The 20,000-nt window shown below is 38.5% G+C and overlaps 2 protein-coding genes across 3 annotated transcripts in view; one reads left to right on the top strand and one right to left on the bottom strand.

The window, feature by feature from the left end:
• The window catches only part of LOC138030038 (kelch domain-containing protein 1-like), a 22,924-nt gene extending 15,560 nt beyond the window's left edge, over positions 1 to 7,364 (bottom strand). Inside the window, exons 1-4 of the mRNA XM_068877903.1 lie at positions 7,063 to 7,364; positions 3,052 to 3,204; positions 2,783 to 2,971; positions 979 to 1,131 (exon numbers count right to left, since the gene is read on the bottom strand). Coding sequence (XP_068734004.1) covers positions 979 to 1,131; positions 2,783 to 2,971; positions 3,052 to 3,204; positions 7,063 to 7,282 — 715 coding nt within the window. The 5' untranslated portion in view covers positions 7,283 to 7,364. The remainder of the gene's footprint in view (positions 1 to 978; positions 1,132 to 2,782; positions 2,972 to 3,051; positions 3,205 to 7,062) is intronic.
• Positions 7,050 to 20,000, top strand: part of LOC138030050 (adenosine deaminase-like protein) — a 13,072-nt gene continuing 121 nt past the window's right edge. Inside the window, exons 1-11 of one of the 2 annotated variants that reach the window (XM_068877911.1) lie at positions 7,074 to 7,185; positions 7,366 to 7,484; positions 8,091 to 8,248; positions 9,318 to 9,378; positions 13,402 to 13,489; positions 14,877 to 14,958; positions 15,831 to 15,957; positions 16,121 to 16,201; positions 16,503 to 16,638; positions 16,931 to 17,034; positions 19,200 to 20,000. The exon at positions 19,200 to 20,000 is cut by the window's right edge and continues 121 nt beyond it. In XM_068877911.1, the coding sequence (XP_068734012.1) occupies positions 7,422 to 7,484; positions 8,091 to 8,248; positions 9,318 to 9,378; positions 13,402 to 13,489; positions 14,877 to 14,958; positions 15,831 to 15,957; positions 16,121 to 16,201; positions 16,503 to 16,638; positions 16,931 to 17,034; positions 19,200 to 19,394 (1,095 nt within the window). In that variant the 5' untranslated portion in view covers positions 7,074 to 7,185; positions 7,366 to 7,421 and the 3' untranslated portion in view covers positions 19,395 to 20,000. Of the gene's footprint in view, positions 7,186 to 7,365; positions 7,485 to 8,090; positions 8,249 to 9,317; positions 9,379 to 13,401; positions 13,490 to 14,876; positions 14,959 to 15,830; positions 15,958 to 16,120; positions 16,202 to 16,502; positions 16,639 to 16,930; positions 17,035 to 19,199 lie in introns of both variants that reach the window. The other variant, XM_068877914.1, reaches the window with a different exon arrangement.

Below are 20,000 nucleotides of genomic sequence, written 5' to 3' on the forward strand. Positions count from 1 at the left end.
GGCCATAGGCCCATGTATCTATTTTGCCTTCCCAATCCCTGCCATTGGGTCTCTTTCCAAAGTTGAATATAAGCCAAGTAGTTTATAATAACATATAGATTTAGCCAAGCCTGAAAGAGGATCTCCCATTTCTAGCCCCAGAAATCAATATAGTGTATATGGAAATAATTACATGTATATGCCTCTGCGTAAAGTACAAAATTAATCATCAGTATTGTATACACTTTACAGTGATCAAACATCTCTGAGCTGACAGCAGTTAATTTGACAATAATTAACACATTTCAACACAAAAAATTAAGAAAGGAAATGGAGACAAGTGGGCTGCAAACAATTTTTTTAATGTTGTAATTCAAGAAAACTGTACAGTAGTTTTGTAATTCACGCACGCGCTGCATGTCTACCAATCTTACACTCACTCACTCAGACAGCCCCGATGACAATATGGTAGTGCACTTATACTAAGTATTCTACCTCAAATTATAACTCTTTTTCAAAAGTGACGAAGCTCAGTGGGATACATGTGGACTGCACAAAAGTTTACCGCCAAGAAAATTCACCCATCCACACCTCAAAGCTGCACATTCGCGAGACTCCCTTCTCTTCCCTTTCTTAGTCTCTCATCCCCTCTCCCAGAGTCTGTACGGATGGACATACACTCTGTCAATCACATGACAACACAACGAAAAAAAGGTTGACCATATTCTCTTAAGTATGGGGCTCTACCCCAGGATGCTTCAATTGGAGCCATGTCATTATTTCTTTTTAATCAGTCACATGATCAGTAACCTTGTCTTTCCACCGAAACAAAAGGAAACGTTTGCATGACAATAGAGCTCAATTCCCAGAGGATTAGTTGGGGACACCTACAAGGCCACCGCTCTTTTGTTTGAGGACACCAACATGGCCAACATGACGTCACATGAAAACACTGGGGGAAATCAGTGAAGGTTACATCTTTAAAATCAGAAATGTTACCTGTGTTTAAAATGAACAGATCATTCTTTCTGCCAACACTGTCTCTGCCACCAAAAATGATAACTTTTGATCCAACAGCACACATTCCATGGGCTGCTCTTGGTGTTGGACAACCAGTACAGTCAGGCAACAGTTTTTTCCATGTGTAGTTATCTGAGAATGGTATTCCCAAATGATATAATTATACTATACAATCAAATTATTGGCAGGTCTAAAATGCTGATAACTGGTAAGGAGCAAGGGTGGCACAGTTGGTTAGTGCGCAGCCTTGGTGCAAGAGGTCCCAAGTTTGATCCCCCGATCACATCCTTGTTTCGACTTCTTTCCTTTCAGTGCAGACTAAGTAGCTTTAGATACCCTTAAAACGGAGCACTGATGGAAAGAGGGGGGTAAAATGAGCACACCGTCGGCTTCCTGGGAGAGTACTCTCTAGAGAGTAAAGGAACTTCCGACATTAAATAAGGTGTACCTTGCTTTAGGAGGTAAGAATTCGTCATTGTTTCATTAGGAATTTCTTTGCTGATTTTAGTAGGAATTGATTTGAATAAACATTTTGAATTACTTGTTACCAGTTGCCAGATACCAGTTACGAGCTACCAATTACTTGTTACCAGTTACCAGCATTTTAGACCCACCGTTAAAATAATCATTGATTAAGAAGAGACTTCATTCTTCTATGTATCATGATGAGGTACTGTTTCATGTTTTAATGTGCAATCAAGTATTGTTACATGTAGCTGATCTAACTGTCATTTACCGATCAAACATTTCTGCTTAATCAATATGTTTCATGATACATTGTACAGTATACAAATGGCATAGCAGGAAAGCAATGGAATGCTGCGTGTCCCTTTGACTTAACCAGAAAATTACCACAATATAAACAATAACATACATTGTACATTCTGTTAAATGGGTAAACAAGAGTGTTTCCATAAACAGGTTGGTCAATCAAGTCAGTCAATGACATTACCAAAAAAAAAGATTAACAAAAGACAACCTCCTCAGTAAAATGTTGAGGAAAAATAAACCAGTAAAAGAATACAAATATTGTCAAGGCACATTACGATTATCATAAAATAATAGTTTATGCAATGTAGGAAATGTTGAATGAAATAAATGTATGTATTTGAAGTGTGGGTTATAGAGGAAAGAGGAAAGTGATTCTCACACTTATCTGGACAATTTGAGCATGCAATAATATAATTTGTCTCTTATAGACACCAGAAAAATGTGGGTGTCTTGAAAACGAAGACCCCTAAGAGCCTAAGACTCGAAAAAGAAGAAAGTAACCCAAAACCCTCAGTTTGGCTTACCCTAGGCTGAAAAACCAATGTTAGCCCTAGTTAGGCCTAGGGTTTCCAAATTGAGGGTTTTTGGGTTACTTTCTTCTTTTTCGAGTCTTAGGGTCTTAGGGGTCGTAGGGGTCTTTGTTTTCAAGACAACCGAAAAATTCAGGTGACCCGCTCACAACTGAGTGGTTTTGTAGCTCCGTTGGTAGAGCATTGCACTGGCATCACAGAGGTCATGGTTTCAAATTCAGGTGTCTATAAGAGACAATTCTTGCTCAAATTGTCCAGATAAGTGCAAGGATTACTTCACTCTTTGGTAGGAAAATCTCCTTAAAGCATTTTAAAAGTCCCTTGTATGAATGCTTTCCAAATCTTTCACGGTGGTTATTCGACCTTTATCAACTCGTTTGATAAAATAAATTTCTTTTCCAATTAGCTAACAAGCTTCTCTGTGAGTCAAGTTTACTGAGCACTACCTTAAACATTTCAGCTTCTTGTTCCATTTTACATACCTGTATCAAAACAAAACAGATCATTGAACCATTCAAACTGTGCACCTTCCTCTTGAACAGTGTCTTGTTCATCTGAAGGACCAAAGCCACCCCAAAAAAGGATCTTGTTTGCAGATGTGACACATGCCAGCTTGTCTCGTGGGGAGGGAGAAGCCCCATGAAACACAATCCGCTCCCACTGTTTTGTCTCTATTAAGTGGAGAAAATTTTAATGCAACTTTGCCACTAAAAATAATCATTAATGTTTTAAAGTACTTTTATTCACCCACCAGTGTCAAAAGCATGCAAATCATTCAACCATCCACAATCCCTGCTCAGTCCGCCAAAGACATAAAGTTTGTTTCCTACAGCAGCCATTGCTGCAGATGACCTTGCTGATGGGATTTCACCTCCTGTCACAAGCTTGCTCAACACAAGAGTATCTAAAAGAAAAAAAAAGCAACTTATCATCCCATTCTGGAATGATGCTGAAACAGCTCTGTGCATGCACAGATTGATGTAGGTAGTTTGAGGTAGCTGATATGACCTTATATTGTCCAATTAAGATTTCCACACTGGGCCTAATAGGGAGCTTATGCAAGGACGCCGCCGACCCCAACGTTGTCTTAAAAATATTATTTGCTGTTATTGTAACAATTTTGTGAAAACTCCAAGTCGTTTGGAATGGAAAGTGTGCATCAACATTGCAGGAAAAAAACTGGTATGAACAGTGTGGTTGTTTGGAAAGAAAATTTAAAATGTTTTGTCAGGTTCCCACGTCTTCTACAAAACCTCAAATTTGGTCAATTCATGTCCATGTCAGGATGAGAATGGCAAATTAAGACGTGTCAAAAAGCAAAATGCACATGCAGGGCGTACAGAACCTTGTTTTCACTCATTAAGACCTTTGTTTTGTGGCGTTCTCGTAGCTGTTGTTGTCGTCTTGCATAAGCGCCCTAATGTGGCCCATTGTTTGAATTTTAACATTGTCTGAAGTTTAACATTACAAGACTTTTGTTTTGTTGCGTTCTCGTAGCTGTCGTTGTCGTCTTGCGTAAGCTCCCTAATGTGACCCATTGTCTGAAGTTTAATATTACTGTCTTAGCTTAGTTTCCTCAATATTTCTTGTGGAGTAATTGTAGGTACATGTATGCACATGTTAGTTCCACTCATCAATTTCATCAATCAATTGCTAAAAATTGTGTTCATGACTGCGAGGATCATAGCTTCATTTGATTTCACATCCACAGTTCAATATACATTGTACATGTATGATTCATTTCGACATTGTATATATCATTTCATTCTAAGATATTACTGTTACTTTGGGTGAGCAATTTTTCATTACCAAAGACAACCATCACTGAGAAAAGATATCCCTAACCATCACCCCTAAACTTAACCCATTCACCCTTCAGGCGCCCTGGGACACCCCCAATTCACCAGTAAAATTGTTTGCCTCACTCCCAGGATTCAATGGGTTAAGCAACACACAGGGTTATTGAACAGGCTGAACAGGTATGAAGTTAGCATTAACTGCAGTGAGTAATATAGTGATAATGACTTTAATTTCAGTGTCAAGTGTATTTAACGATGAGGCACTAATTGACGACACTACAGAAATCCAGTCAAATTGCCACACATCAAATCGTAGGTTGGATTTTAAGAAAAGAGACTAAAACCGGAGTACCCGGAGAAAACATACTCCTCCAGGCAAAGTAGAGCCCCAACAAACCCAACCAAACCCACGGCGCTGCATGAGTCTGGGAATCGAACCCAGGCTACATTGGTGAGAGACGAGTGCTCTCACCTCTGTGCCATCTCTGCTCCTTCCCTGCTAGCAGAGGTCTCTTTGCTTTTGCATTTGTAGGGCTGACAAGTAGAGATGGAGGTAAAATATGAATTGGGCAGAAATGGCGGTCCACGTGATTTCTCGACTCTATATATAGCAAAATGCTTTTCGAAAAGATACATTTGATTCAATGAAGATACATTCGATTTGATGGCTTAAAACAAAACTTGAACAGCAAGAATTTTTATAGACTTGCAATACAGTAGTTTTTTGTGTACAAAATAGTCAGCGATCTTCCAATGGTTTCGGTAAGGTAGCTTGTGAATAAAGCCTCATTCAATTGCCGTCGAAGCAAATGTTTGCAGAGTTTCATGGCCCTTAATTCCTTCTCAGTGTATAAGCAGCTCGAATGAAGAAGACGAATGGGTAGTGGAGTTATCGTCCATGATCTATGTGAAATTTCAAGGCGATCGAAGCCTTAAGAGCGAATTTATGGCCCTTTTCCTTCGGTGATTGCATTTGGCGGCCTCGTCTCGGTGCCCATCCTTGGAAAAGAATATAAAGAGGGAAAAGAGGAGGAACCAAAAACCACTTAAATTGCTCTTAATTGACCCAGAAACCGTACCACAGCCAAAGAAACACAAGACTGAAGGAAGGTAAGCTATTTTTAATTTTAAATTGCAAATATATATTTTTTTATTTTGAGAAAAACCGTTTTCCCCATACAAATTCTTATATTTTCTACTGTTGCATAGTATAGTACAGTACAGATACACAGTTATTGAGCTTGGGCTACCTGTGGTTTTTCACGTGAAATTTAAATTAAAGTGGAATTTACTGTGAGTTTGGCAATGATTTTTTCTGTACAAGAAGTTGAAGCAAATGATTTAATTAAGCAGTAAACGGAAACACCAAAACGCGGACAATTCTAAAACCTTTAATTTTCACTAATCTTACAGCCAGTAAGAATAAATAACCCGGGGGCTGGCTAAATCTATTTATTAAAAACTGAACTACGGATATATGATTTCCAGCTTTTTGCAATGGCTCGCCAGACACAGGCTATCAGTTCATTACCTGCTGAAAACATTTTTGCAGCTCTGAGAAAAAAATGGCCGACAAAAGCTGTTTTGGACCAGAATTGACTTAGGCAGAAATCAATGCTTTAGTCAACAATACTACCCCTGGAACACCAAAGAAGAGTTGTTGATCCTGGAGTTTTTAATAAAACAATTATTCCACTCGGGCTTGCTGGATATAACATGATTATAACAAAGTTGGCTTGTTATCTATCGCTTCATATCCAGCGCGCCTTTGGTTACCAGCCAATATACATGTACCGGCGTTTGACCTTATGTGGAAATGAATGCGGCAAATGTCGCTCAGCATAAAATAAAATTTTTGGCACCCGGAAGTCACATCACTTTCCGGTCTATTCTTAAAATTTAGCAAAACCAAAGGTTGAGAATTTAACAAAACAATAATTATTATTCCATTCACCCATGTTGGATACGAGATTGGTAAATTAGCAAACTATGTGCCTCGTTGGCTATTTACCATCTCATCTCCAATGCAGGCTGATGGAATAGTTGTTTTACTAAATTGACTGCAAAATTCTTGCGCGCTCATTGGTTAATTTTTATTGTCAATAAGCAGACAAACACATGAAAAACATAAAAACTGTCCCGTTATGGCGTATATGATATGGAACTACAATGGTTTACTGATTATCTATTTCTTCGCAAGCAGATTGTTCAATTTAATGGTGTCCTTTCTGAACCAAATTCAATTAACACTGGAGTTCCTCAAGGAAGTATTCTTGGGCCTCTCCTTTTTCTCATCTTCTTTAAACACGAAGACACAGTATAAAAGGGGGCGCTTCACGCACTGCTTTTTTTCAAATTCATTCAATTCACGACTGATTAATTATCCAAGATGGTGATCAACAAACAGCAACACAGGGACGGAAACCCGAAAAGTTATTTCTAGCGCGAAAAAAAAAGGGACTGGGAATTTAAAAAAAAAAACGACAGATAACATTTTATGGCATATTACGGACACATTGCCATAAGGGGCCTTTTTATTGAAGAAATTATCACAGAGCTCTCGGTTGCGTCCACGGTTGATTGATAAATCATTTGCACGTGCCTTTTATAGTCCCGCACACGTCAACGCGCACGTCAACGGTGACTGACAAGTGAGCCTCGATCTTCCCAGGGAAGACGATGTGCACAGTCGGCCCACAGTTGGCCGACAGTCGACCGACAGTAGATGGACGTGAGCTGTTCTTCACAATTACTGAGTTTTGATTCTGATCGCCGGGGAATTTCCCATCTACTATAACTAGGGCTTTCTTCGGTGGGAGTTGAATCAAATTTACACGTTATGGCTAATTACAAGTTGCTGAGGTGTGCGAGAATTATAATGCGCATTATGCGTATGACACGAGACGACGTCGCGTAAACGGATTTTGATATGAGGACGATGTTGAAAAAAAAAATTATCTTACCAACATCGAAAAGAAGAATCTCGTTTGACTCTATGACTTCACCGATATCTGAAAGCCAGCGAACTCCACCGAAGATGTAAAGTTTGTTTGCAATTGCAGCAGCACAATGGCCGTCTCGAGATGGTAATTTCACGTCCATTTCTACTTTCTTCCATTCAACGTTCACATCATTCCGAAGTTTTGTGCCATATTTAACTGGAGCTGAAATCTCGTTTCCCATTTCTGGTCTGGTTAAAAGTAAAACTCGATTAACCGAACAGAGCGTACTAAAGACAGTGCTGAATTCTACTGTGTTGATTTTAGATTTTGGCGGGAAGAAACCTCGGCTTGACCAATCAAAACACGTGGTTATTTCTAACATGGCGGACAACAGTGTAGAAGGGATAATACCACTTAATTTCTTCAAGAAAATCCCAAAAGTTGTAAGTCTTTCTAAAAAGAGCGTTATTTAAGTAAATTGTGCTTTCTTGTATCGAAAAGGAGAGATATGAGGCGGTCGTTGTTATTATCATTTCGTTCATATTTTTGCTGAGGTGCACGAAAAATCGTGTTGATTCACTAATAAATACATTTTTGCCGAGGAGCACAAAAGTCGGCGCTATGCAACTGAGCTTTTAAGTCGTAAGTCTTTTTGAGTTTTAGGAAATTAACAATGCACATCATTTGGCTGGTGTTGTGGCTGCCCTCTGTGTGATATGGGTGGGTATACAAGTGACAACCTTTTAATAAGTCTAATAGATGCCGTTTTCCGCCAATGACGTCGAACTCTTGCATTCAAATTTTATTTAGAAATGTACAAAGGCCTAAAAATTTTCCGATTTCTTTTCTTGTTTGAAGCCTTTGTACATTTCTGAATAAATTTTAAAAGCATGAGTTTGACGTCATTAGCGGAAAACGGCATATATGAGACTTATTAAAAGGGTGTATAGCAGGTCCACATCAGCTGAATAGCTGCCAGAACTTCAACCTGCTCAAACAAATAAATAACATAACATAACATAACATGTATAATATTCTTTAACTTTCAGGAACTTCATGCTCATATCAATGGATCCATTAGTGCTGAAACGATTGAGAAACTCATACAAAAGAAGGCTGCAAGTGCAAACCCACATAATCTTAATAGTACTGTTGTGTCACAATGGGAAACAACGATAAAAAAGGGTGACAAGAGAAGTCTAGAGGAGTAAGTTACCCAACACTTCGGCAGGAAAGAGTCTTCAATCGCTGGTGTTTCATCCTTCCCCTGCATCCAGTTGGCTGAATACCATAAATTTCGTACCTCTTGCATACCCAGACCTACCCAGACATTCTTTTGGATCCTCATACAATCTTTTTTCTCTCAAGAATGCTAAAATGGTCTGGGATTCGCAAGTACCTGTGAATGGAAGTGGAAGCTCAATGAAGTAAACTAGATTATTTGGAGAGGAAAGATTGCATAACAAACCAAGCTAGAGAAAGTTTGGGTAGGGGGGCTTTTCCTGTCCCATTAGACTTCTTGCCTTATGGCACTTACAGTGTAGTTTCTCCTTTAACAAACCTTTGTTTTTCTGTAGTTGCTGGATTTTTCACCATGCCTACATTCAATATGAAATGATGTGATCCCGGAAAAAGTACTCACTCAAAGTAACTACGCCTCGTGACTCCACAACAAATTTTGACCACTATGATGACGAATGTCGTTGTCTATAAGAGTACAGACTATGCTAAACCACTTTCAGTTTGTTTTTTACCACAATATCCAAGGCCAAGGAAAGTGTTTATTTCAGAGCGTGACCAAAATCATGACACAAAGAAAGGGCAATTGTTGGCTGTAAAGTTCTCGCAATAAGATTGGTTTATTTCCCAAAATGAGCATTCCTGATTGGCTATTACATTGCGTGACAAATTGATGCGAGCATGGCGCAAGCAGTGTTGTCTAGACACTTTTCAGCAAATTAGCCAATCAGATTGCGAGATTACAAAATTTGTGATAAAAATCGTTTTGATAGAACATGAAATGTTTTTTTTATTGTTTATCTAATCCTTTTGAAATCCCACTTCAAGCTATCCTCCAGTACTTCAATCAGCAAAAATTAATGTAAACCATCTTTTACGTGCACAAAGGAACCAGAAGGAACCAAAACCATTGATTACAATGTTTAGGTTGGGATTTGATAATGATTGTCAAGGCACTTCACCATAATTATGCATGACCTGAAAGCATATTATTGCGTTTGCACTCATTTCAAAGTCCTTTTTGTTTTGTTGGCTAGGTGTTTGGCAATGTTTGGAATTATTTATCAGCTTGTAGATGACAGCAGCACTGTATTCCAAGTAAGAGAATAAAAGTGACTTGAATATTATGACATCAAGCTGTGATTAATACATTTGCTTGAAAAATATTGAATTATGTTTTTTCATGATATTACAAGAACTACAATCAATTAACTTTACATTTACACTAACTTTACAGAGAATGATAGTGGCCATCAGGAATTTAATGTACATGTAGATAGCATGGGTGATGGGGGTATGAACTGAATGCATGTCAGGTGTTAAACTACAGTATTAACTGTTTAAATGAACAAAGAATTCTACCAAGTCTCATTGACATTCCTTACTGAAATTACAATACCATATACTTACGACATGTAGTTAGAATGAAACTGACAATATATATTTGACAAAGTACCAGCAAATTCTTTGTAAACCAACAAAAGATATGGAACATACAATATCTGGAGATCAAAATTATTATCATTTCCACCCCAAAGGAAACACATGTACATTACCTGTACATCTGAGATTTCCCGATGTTGCTTTGCTTAATATTTTCCACAGGGAATTATAAGTTCCATGGGCAAAGATTGTATCAAAAAGCAATACATATTTTTAAAATAGTATTAACAATAATAATAATAATAATTATAGTAATAACCAATCAATGGAGGCCAAGATCATCAATGTTGCCATTCCAGGAAATAGACAAGCACTAATTACTTAGAGAACAAATAGAACAAACATGGAAACTGTTGAAGTGACTGGTGCCAGTTGTTGTTGTAACATTAGGGGCGGGCGTTACTAAAGACAGGAACGGAACGGAACGGAATAAACCGGAATATGCCGGAATGGGGCGGAATCACACCAGGATGAGATGGAATGAACAAGAACGGTACCGGAATATACCGAAACGAGCCGGAATGAGGCAGAATGACACACAAATAAAGCGGCATATACCAGAATAAACCGGAATATACCGGAATGAGACGGAATGAACAAGAATGGTGCCGGAATATACCGAAACGAGCCGGAATGAAACTGAAACTGAAAACTTCATTTAAACACGTGACATTGATGAGCCTAAAAAAGGACTCGTTACAAAAATGTACGTTTACGTTTACGTGTACATGTACACTGGAATGAGGTGGAATGACACACAAATAAAGCGGCATATATCGGCATCGGAATAAACCGGAATATGCCGCAACAAGAAGGAATAACTCTGGAATAAAACTGAATGACACCAGAATGAGACGGAATAAACAAGAATGGCACCGGAAAATACCGGAACGAGGCGGAATGACAACAGAATAAGGCAGAATAAACCAGAAGGACACCAGAATCAAGCTGATTAGCGTGCACTGAAATGACAAGGAACAAAAAGTAATTTTTATCATTCTAGACTGTGAATGAATAAATGTTGCAGAATAGAGAAACTGACAAAAAAAAATTACATTGAGGGGAAGTAACAAGGCTTGGAACGAGTCACGATATGTTCTCAAAATTTTTCATGTAAATATATTATCAACAATCTTTTTTCTGTGCTTCTGACTTCTTTCTTCAAACAAGGAAACACTGCGTTCAGGTTCGATGGCATTATTGCCAACAATCGGGAAGAGAAAAAGAGTCTTTCGGCCGTTTGCGCGAATCTATTTCCGTATATCTCCATCAAGTGTGGGTCGTGGGAAGCAGGCAAGCAGCAACAGTAATTAGTTTGTGGTTCACTGAACTTGATTGTGATTGGTCAATGCACAATTGACCTGTCAGAATAAAATAAAAATGTTTACGGGTTTTCTGACTCGCACAGTGAAAGCCGCCTTCGAGATGCATAGACAAAAACAATTAGAATAACATTCTGTTTCTCTTGCTCGTGTATTTGTTCACAAAAAAAATGTTACTTCCACAAGAAATAATTATTCATTTAGCGACAGATATACCTGTCAAATTTTTCTCATGATCGAAGTGTTCCAAATGTTACAAAAGGCAAAAACACATGCAATGCCCTTAGGGAATCACGTGATACAACAAAAGCTGACTGAAACAACCGAAAATCAGTCGGCGCTAACTAAAACACCAAATTTGGCATTTTCATGTTCATTCCGGTATATTCTGCTTTATTTGGGTGTCATTCCGCCTCATTCCGATGTCATTCTGGCTCGTTTCAGTATATTCCGGCACCATTCTTGTTCATTTCGTTTCATTCTGGTATTATTCCGCCTCATTCCGGCATATTCCGGTATATTCCGTTCCGTTCCTGTCTTTAGTAACGCCCCATTAGGGGCTGTATCTGACATGTTTGACAAATGCGTGTACATCAAAAAGTGATTCAGAAAGCTGTTCTGTTGGGAATGGCTAGATATGGAACGTTTTGTCACTTTAGGGATTCAGGAAAGGACACATGATATCTTCACAGTGAAAACATCACTGTTGCTATGGTTACATATAAAAATTGCGCCTTTCAATGCTTTTCGTGAATGATTTAGTATTTCATTGGTGTTTATATAATACCCGTAAATAGAATATTACATGGCGGCTTGGAGATACGAAATTTCTCTTCTCATGTTGAAAGATATTTCACTCGTTCACTGCGGTCATTCGTGAAATATTTTTCAACACTCAAAGAGAAATTTCGTATCTCTGCGCGGCCATGTAATATCCTCTACCGGTATATATTTGAAGTGTGGGCTATAGACAGAAGAGAGATCAAATGATCCTTGCACTTAGCTGAACAATTACGCAATTGTCTCTTATAGGTATACTAAAAGAGACAAAGGGAAAATCAAAGGGTCATCAAATATATACAATTTCTTTCATCAAGCCCTTTCAGGGGAATACATGAGCCCAACAAAGTGACCCATTCCGGGTGTCTGGAAAACCCGAATAGCGAATAGTCGCGAATACCGAACAGCGAATAGTCACGAATAGTGCGAATAGTCAAGAATAGTGACGAATAGTAACAAATAGTGGCAAATAAGGGTGTAGAGGGGGGGATTGTGACGAAATGACGAAAATTTGGTACCCAGTACTTCCTGGTCAACCACGCAGCAACATTGGATGGGATTTTCCCGCTAAAGAGCAGAGATGTGTCGGCGAAGGACAGCTTGAGCCCTGAGAAGAAAAGGTAATAAATGCACTGAAATCCTGTTGCTTATTTGGATAATTAATTATTAACGCTTTGGTTATCAGAGTAGCTCGTTTGTCTCTTTAATCACAAACCACTTGCCTCATATTTTGATTTTATTCCTTTTTACAGAATGTGTCTCGCCGGATCGGACAGCACAGATGAGGATGATGAAATGTGAGTATCTAAAATTTATGTTCGGGCGCCACTGTGCGAGGAGAAGATCATGAGCTTGATGTATTAATGAAAGTGATTTATATTTTTGCATTTTGACGTTTGTTCTTCTTTAGAGTGTTTGTAAAAGCATGCACAAAACTCTCTTTCGACGACAGGTGAGCATATTATTTGCTTTTATTACGAGATTGTTCAGCATAAGGCGGTGACTATTGAAGACTATTCGTCACTATTCGCGACTATTCGCCACTATTCGCACTGTTCGTACTATTCGCTGTTTGCTTGTCGCTATTCGCGACTATTCGCTATTCGCTATTCGGGTTTTCCAGACACCCACCCATTCCCACCTTTCTGGTTTCATAGCTCAGTTGGTAGAGCATTGCACTGGTATTGCACATGTCATGGGTTCAAATCCTGTTGGAGCTTTCTGAATTTTTCATGTGTCTGTAAGAGACAATTCTTAACCCATTGACTCCCGGGAGTTCCCCATTGATGAGTAAAATCATCTGGCGTTAGACAAAAACAAAATACTAAGTTTGACCAGTTCAGGACGGTTTGGGGTTTCAAAGGGTTAAATTGTCCAGATAAGTGTGAGGATCATTTCTCTCTTCTGTCTAATAATAATTTTATCAACTGTTTTATCATGAATATCATTATTAATTACATTTACCCTTGTTGGATTTCAGATCAGTTAAAGCCAAAAAGGGGTTTTCTACTTCATTGCTTATTTACCATAATGATTAAAGGAGGTTGCTGGAAATATATTATTACTTACCATGCAGGTAACCAAAAGCGTAATTGAAGAATTTGCAGAAGATAATGTCAGATATTTAGAGTTGAGGAGTACACCAAGAGCTAATCCTGAGACAGGTATATCATAAAGATGTTCTATTATTAGGGTAATATTGCAGATAAAATTCATGGTTAAATTTAAACTTTGTCTGGGTACACTAATTTGTTGATAAAAGAGAACCATGGAGGTCTAGCCTGCTTTGTCACAATATTATCTCCTAAGATCCTTTGAAAACCCTATGGTGTTTTTTGCAGATATTTCAAACCAGTTGGGCCTAGAAAATAATTCAGAAATGTATTTCAGAATACCTTTACTGTATGTACAATACAGACTTAGCCCCAACTCTTCTTTGAATGACAGGTAAAAAAATTCTGCAAAAAATTGACCTTTTAGAGGATTCAATGCCAACTCATATTTGACAAGCTCATGGAAAACTTGATACCAATGATGTAGAGCAGTGTTAAGTGCAATCTCACAGTTGTTTGTTTGAGACGTTCTTGCCTGTTTTCATCCCTTCCTATTTTGAGTAGTGGTGGCTCAGTTGGTTGAGCATCAGGCTGTCACACAGGGGGTCATGAGTTCAACTCCAGCCAGACCATCACTCAGTGTCTTTAAATAACCGAGGAGAAAGTGCTGCCTTTGTAAAAACATCTGCAAATGATTAAGACTCTCTAGTCTTCTCGGATAAGGACAATAAACTGTAGGCCCCGTCTCACAACCCTTCAATGTTCATAATTCTGTGGGACGTAAAAGAACTTACACACTTGTCGCAAATGGTAGGGCATGTAGTTCCTGGTGTTATGGCATGTCTTCTGTGCTGTCCTGGTCTCCGTAACTGGAGCTTTGCTCTGTGGAGATACCTTGCCTTGTGGCAAAAGTTTATAAATAAATAAGTAAATGTAAATAAATAAATAAATAAATGTAAATAAATAGGTCTGCAATGAGCAAAGAAAGATTGTTTCATACATGTTTTTCAGTGAGTGATTAATTATGCAATTCAAATATTAATTGTGTCTTTTCCTATTCTGAGTAACACACTCTCAGGGATGGCGCAGTGGTGAGAACACTCGCGCCCCATCAATGTGACCCAAGTTCGATTCCCAGACTTTACATCATACGTGGGCTGAGTTTGTTGGTTCTCTACTCTGCACTGAGAGGTTTTTCTCTGGGTACTCTGGTTTTTCCCGCTCCTCATAAACCAACATTCAACGTTAATTGTTAATTTCAGTTTACAGTGTCCCCAATTAGCACTTCAGCGCTAGAACGACTGGACACTTAAATAAAGTTCCTTTCCTTTTCCTTTCTGACGGCCATCTTCTGGATGGCTTGATAGCTCATTGGTAGACCAGTGTGCAGTGGAATAGCTCAGTGGAATGGCATGATAAGGGTTACAGTGTATGAGTCCTATTCAAGAATGAATCCTTTATGACTGCTGAAATTGCTGTTTTTAAATTTTTTCCACAGGCATGACAAAACAGTCTTACATTGAAGCCGTCTTGGCAGCTATTGAGGAGGCTAAAAATTCAGTCCCCAATATCATTGTTAGGTAATTTAATATAATGAAAGGTGAAAGGTCTTCCACTTTGTACCCAGAATTCAGAAAATTGAGCCATACTGCAGTCTCATTCCCAGGAATCAATGCATGGGACTAACATAAAAATTAATTTCAGTGCTTCCTCTAAGCTTTGGCAGTGATTTAAGCTTGAATGTATGTATCTACATTATTCCAAACTTGTTCCCATGAAAATGAATTGTGAAAATACCATCTGCATGTTTTAAGAATAATATCAGCTTTGAGAACAACCTGTTTGGTTTTACCAATGGAGTTGATAATGTAAATTGACCACCATACAGAGATTGTAAAAGCTGACGTTTCAAGTATTAGCGAATCGGAATGGCTAACGCTCAAAACGTCAGCTTTTAGAATCTCTGTGCCGTGGTCAATTTACATTATCAACTCTGTTGATAAACCAAATTTTTGTATGCTACTTCCCCACCCGACGCAGCACCACAGTTTCTTTAAAAACTACCCCCTTCATTCATTTGAGGACAACCTAGCATTATTAACCACTTGGTTATTAACAGTTAAGGTAAAGGTACACCTTATTTAACGTCAGTAATTCCTTTACGCTCTAGAGGGTATTCTCCCAGGAAGCCGACAGTGTGCTCATTTTACCCCCCCTCTTTCCATCACTGCTCCGTTTTAAGGGTATTTAAAGGCTACTCAAACTACACCGAAAGGAAAGAAGTCAAAATAGGGATGTGAGGTGGGGGGAACAAACTTGGGACCTCTTGCACCAAGGCCATGTCAAAGGTGTGAAAACTAAAGGGCAAAAATTTTATGTGGTTACAACTTCACATGTTGTACAGTTTTATATCTCTATCTACTTGTATGCATCTTTGTTCATGTTATGAAAGGTTTATAATGGCAATCAATCGCAAACTTGGTCCTGATGATGCTCTGGATACTGTACATCTGGCTTTACAATACAAAACAAAGGCAAATGGACTACTAGTAGGCATAGACTTGAGTGGTGATCCTAAGGTAATGTCTTGCTTCAAACCAAATCATATCAGTCAACCAACTTAACACCTGGTCACTAATTTGAGCAAACTAGTCACTGCATAATTATTCAACATTTGTTTCTTACAGTGAATGGCAAATCCCTGCATTTAAAAGGTATCACTGATCTTTGTTTTCTTTTCAGGCATACAGGTCTCAAGATTTTGTTCCAGCTCTAAAGCTTGCGCAAGAAAATGACCTCAAGTTGGCTCTACACATCGCAGAGGTACATGTAAATCAAAGGCTGTCAGTAACGTTTCCAACACCTGGCGAGCAGGGCCTCCTTTTGTCTTTTTCTTTACTGAAGCAAGCAAAAGAAAGGCTCTGCCAGCAGGGTGAGTTTCCAACAGACCAAAAATCATTCTAAATGCTCCCGTACCACTTTTAAACTCTTAAGGACGTGAGCTTAAAAATCAGCTAACTACACAAAGTGTGAAAGATGTGATAATCAAATTGTGCCTGGATTTTGTGTTTAAAGTTGAAACAACTTTGAATTTAAATTCACTTTATTGTTTGTTACTTCTAAGGTTCCTAATGTGGAAGACGCAAGAACCTTGCTTGATTTAATCCCTGGTAGAGTAGGTCATGGGACGTGCCTTCATCCTGATAATGGTGGTTCACAAGACCTTGTAAATATAGTGGAGAAACATGGAATTCCTGTTGGTAAGCCAAATGAGAAATAATGAGCACCACCTACTCAGGGATGTCATAAGTATCCTGCTATTTTAGCCTGAACATTTTTTGGAACGAGGATCCCCTTCTTGCAATGTGGCTTCACAACTGCTGGTTCCCCCTCAAAAAAATTCTCAAGCAGTATTCAGTAAGGATGGGGAGGAGTTGCAATGTTGCAAAACATGTATGTTTAGCAGTGGTGTAAGTGCATGCTGCTATTTTTTTTTACCTAATACCCCTAACTACATTATGTGATGTTACTATCTGTTAAAATCATTAACAGAGCTGTGCCTGACATCCAACGTCAAGACTAAAACTGTACCAGCATATGCTGATCATCACATGGACTATTGGTACAATGGGAAAAAACATCATTGTATCATTTGTGTAAGTGTATTGTATTTATGAAGTGCATTGCTCTATATTTAGGCAGAAAACTGACTGACTGAACACAAACGAGTGACAAGAAGTGGTGACATCAGCAATGACATTGCTCAACACTATTTACAGGCATACCACAGAAACAACTGGGACACAGAATGTATTAAATGCACTACTACCAATTAGGCATTCTGGAAAGATTGTTTACTAACCTAGAACAGATACATTGTACCACCGACACGCCACCGACGCACCACCAACGCACCACCGACGCACTACCGACGCATCTTATATGTTATAAGTTTAAACAGCGGCCAACGCGTCGGCCGACAGTCGACCGACAGTCGACCGTCAGTCGGCCGACGCGTTGGCCGACGTGTTGGCCGACGCGTTGGTGGGATCGGATTCTTAAATTTTACCGACTTATGAATGACATCAACAAGTCAACAACAGACAAACAACATACTGGCTGACTTGTTGTAATAACAATGACTGACTGACCAACAGCGTTGAACACCGTATTGATAGGATGGCAGAGTCCCCCTTGTGTACATGTAGATTGTGTGGTGAGAAGGGTAATATTGTCGATCATGTTGTGAGAGGGTGTAAGAAGTAAGCTCTGATGGAATACAAATGAAAACATTACAATAAACATTTTTGATATTACATCTGATAGTACATTCTGTAACAACAACGAACGCCAATAGATACTAATTGAAGGGACTTACATATATGTAACATCAGACAGATTCAAGAAAGAGACAAACTGTAAAGAGAGAAATATGCTGATCTGAGAGCAAATTTAAAGAAACTGTACCCCGGTTATAGTGTTCACCAAGTTAATGTAGTTTTTGAATTTCTGTAGGGGTATCATAAAGAACGAACTGATAAATTGAATTCTGTAGGAGTCACTGATAGTGTGACTATTATTAGAAAGTGCCAAAAGTGAATAATCACTCAAAATTGCAAAATTGTGAAAGCCTTGCATAGTCTTAAGTGAATCAACATACATATCTTCCATTTACATGAAATCACTATCTCAGAAAATGCCCGGATAAACACATCCACAATTTTGCTAAGTACCACACTTGTAATACAAGTTGATAAAAGTTTAGATGATGATGGTAATAATAATAGTAATAATAATAATGATAATAATAATAATAATAAGACCTGGGACCCGTGGTGACTTGTTGTAACCCGCTCCCAAGTACTATAAACCAGGGCAATTAACCTATATATAATAATAATAACAAAAATAATTTAATAATAATAATTAACAACTATTCACCGAAGTGGAGGTGGCTAGCGGTGGATATTTACCGGTACCAAGCCGGGAAGTGGCGACGTAAATATCCAACGCTAGCCACCAACACTGAGGTGAATAGTTGTTTTAGTGAGATAATATACAGCACAAAAAATTAATCTGGATGTTTTTTTCACTTGTCACGGATGCAAATCGGGACGCCATTTTTTCCCGAGTTGCTCCGAGGTAAATAGCACAGGATATTCGGAGTTTGGCGAGCCAATCAGCGCCCGCATTCATATACTAATATACTAATAAAGGTTATTTAGCCAAGCACAAGTGCTCTACTAACTGGGGAGATAACAAATCAACTTAATTCAGAACAAATCGACTCAAATATTGGTTTTTGAGGAAAATCAGAGCAGAGTAAAGAACCAATAAACTCAACCCACATATGACGTAGAATCTGGGAATTGATCCAGGGCCACATTGGTGGAAGGCAAGTGCTCTCACCACTGCACCAGCCCTGCTCCCCTTTCCATTTGCCTTTTGTTTTTGGGTGTGGTTGGCTTAGCCTGTTGTGCCACCAGTGTATGTAAGCTATCATTTTCCATGTTTGGTTATCCAGGTAGTGGAAGAGAGGGTATGTACATGTATGTAACACATTTCAAGCTTTGTTTGTAAGTAAGAGAAAGATGGAACTGAAATTTTGTTTACCTTGTGTCCTGAGGAATACACAACTAAGGTAGACAAAGATGAAATGGTATATGAAATGAATCATATCCTCACTTGATAAGGTAGACAAAGTTGCCAAGTCCAATATAAATACAGGAAGATAAACAAGATCTCTTTAGCCAGGCATTTCATCATATTTTCATGCTCAATGTCAACCATTATTCTCATTCTCAAATATTGTTTTTGACAGACTGATGACAAAGGTGTATTTTCGACAACTCTGTCAGAGGAGTACTATTTAATGGCAAGAACATTTAATTTAACAAAGGAACAAGTCTGGAACCTAACATACAGAAGCATTGATTACATATTTGAAGGAGACATGGTGAAGAATGCTCTAAAACAGATATGGAAAGAAGAGGAAACAAATATCATGTGTGGATAATGATAGTATTCAACAAACATATTTAAAAAATTCCTGGTTTGTTTGGAAAATCTTAGTTTACATGAGATACTTTATACTGATCTTACGTTGCACCTGGAAATTTAATTTTAAACCCACTCACCCAGTCCACCAACCTATGAAAGGTAGATCACCACATCAGCGGACTTTCTTCCTTTCTTCCTTTAGCCCAATCAGTCAATGAAAACATGTCAGCATATTTTGCATATCTTTTATGTAGGTAAAAGAAGCAGCACCTTTCCTCTTTGACTCTATTTGTTGATCCCCTTGATCTTGGACAGCAGTCAGAGGCTTTGTGAAAAGAAATAACCTTTTGAATTTATTTTCCTGCAAGTCATATCCATCCATTTAAACCTTTGCCTCCTTAGATTACTGATCTGTCTAATGCCAGACAATCTAAGTCATGATCAGTGGGGCTGGTTTAGGGGTGAAAGGGTTAAATTTGTAAGGGTACAAATGTTTAAAATATAATGGGTTTAATGAGGGGTCAAAGTGGGTACTATATACAAGTATTTGTCTGAAAGTAACGTAACCTAGTGCTTCAGCTTTGAATGAAAGCGTGGCCAGAGTTGACAAATCATATTGCTT

The sequence above is a fragment of the Montipora capricornis genome, chromosome 2 (genome assembly GCF_036669925.1).
Source record: "Montipora capricornis isolate CH-2021 chromosome 2, ASM3666992v2, whole genome shotgun sequence".
Lineage (NCBI taxonomy): Eukaryota > Metazoa > Cnidaria > Anthozoa > Scleractinia > Acroporidae > Montipora > Montipora capricornis.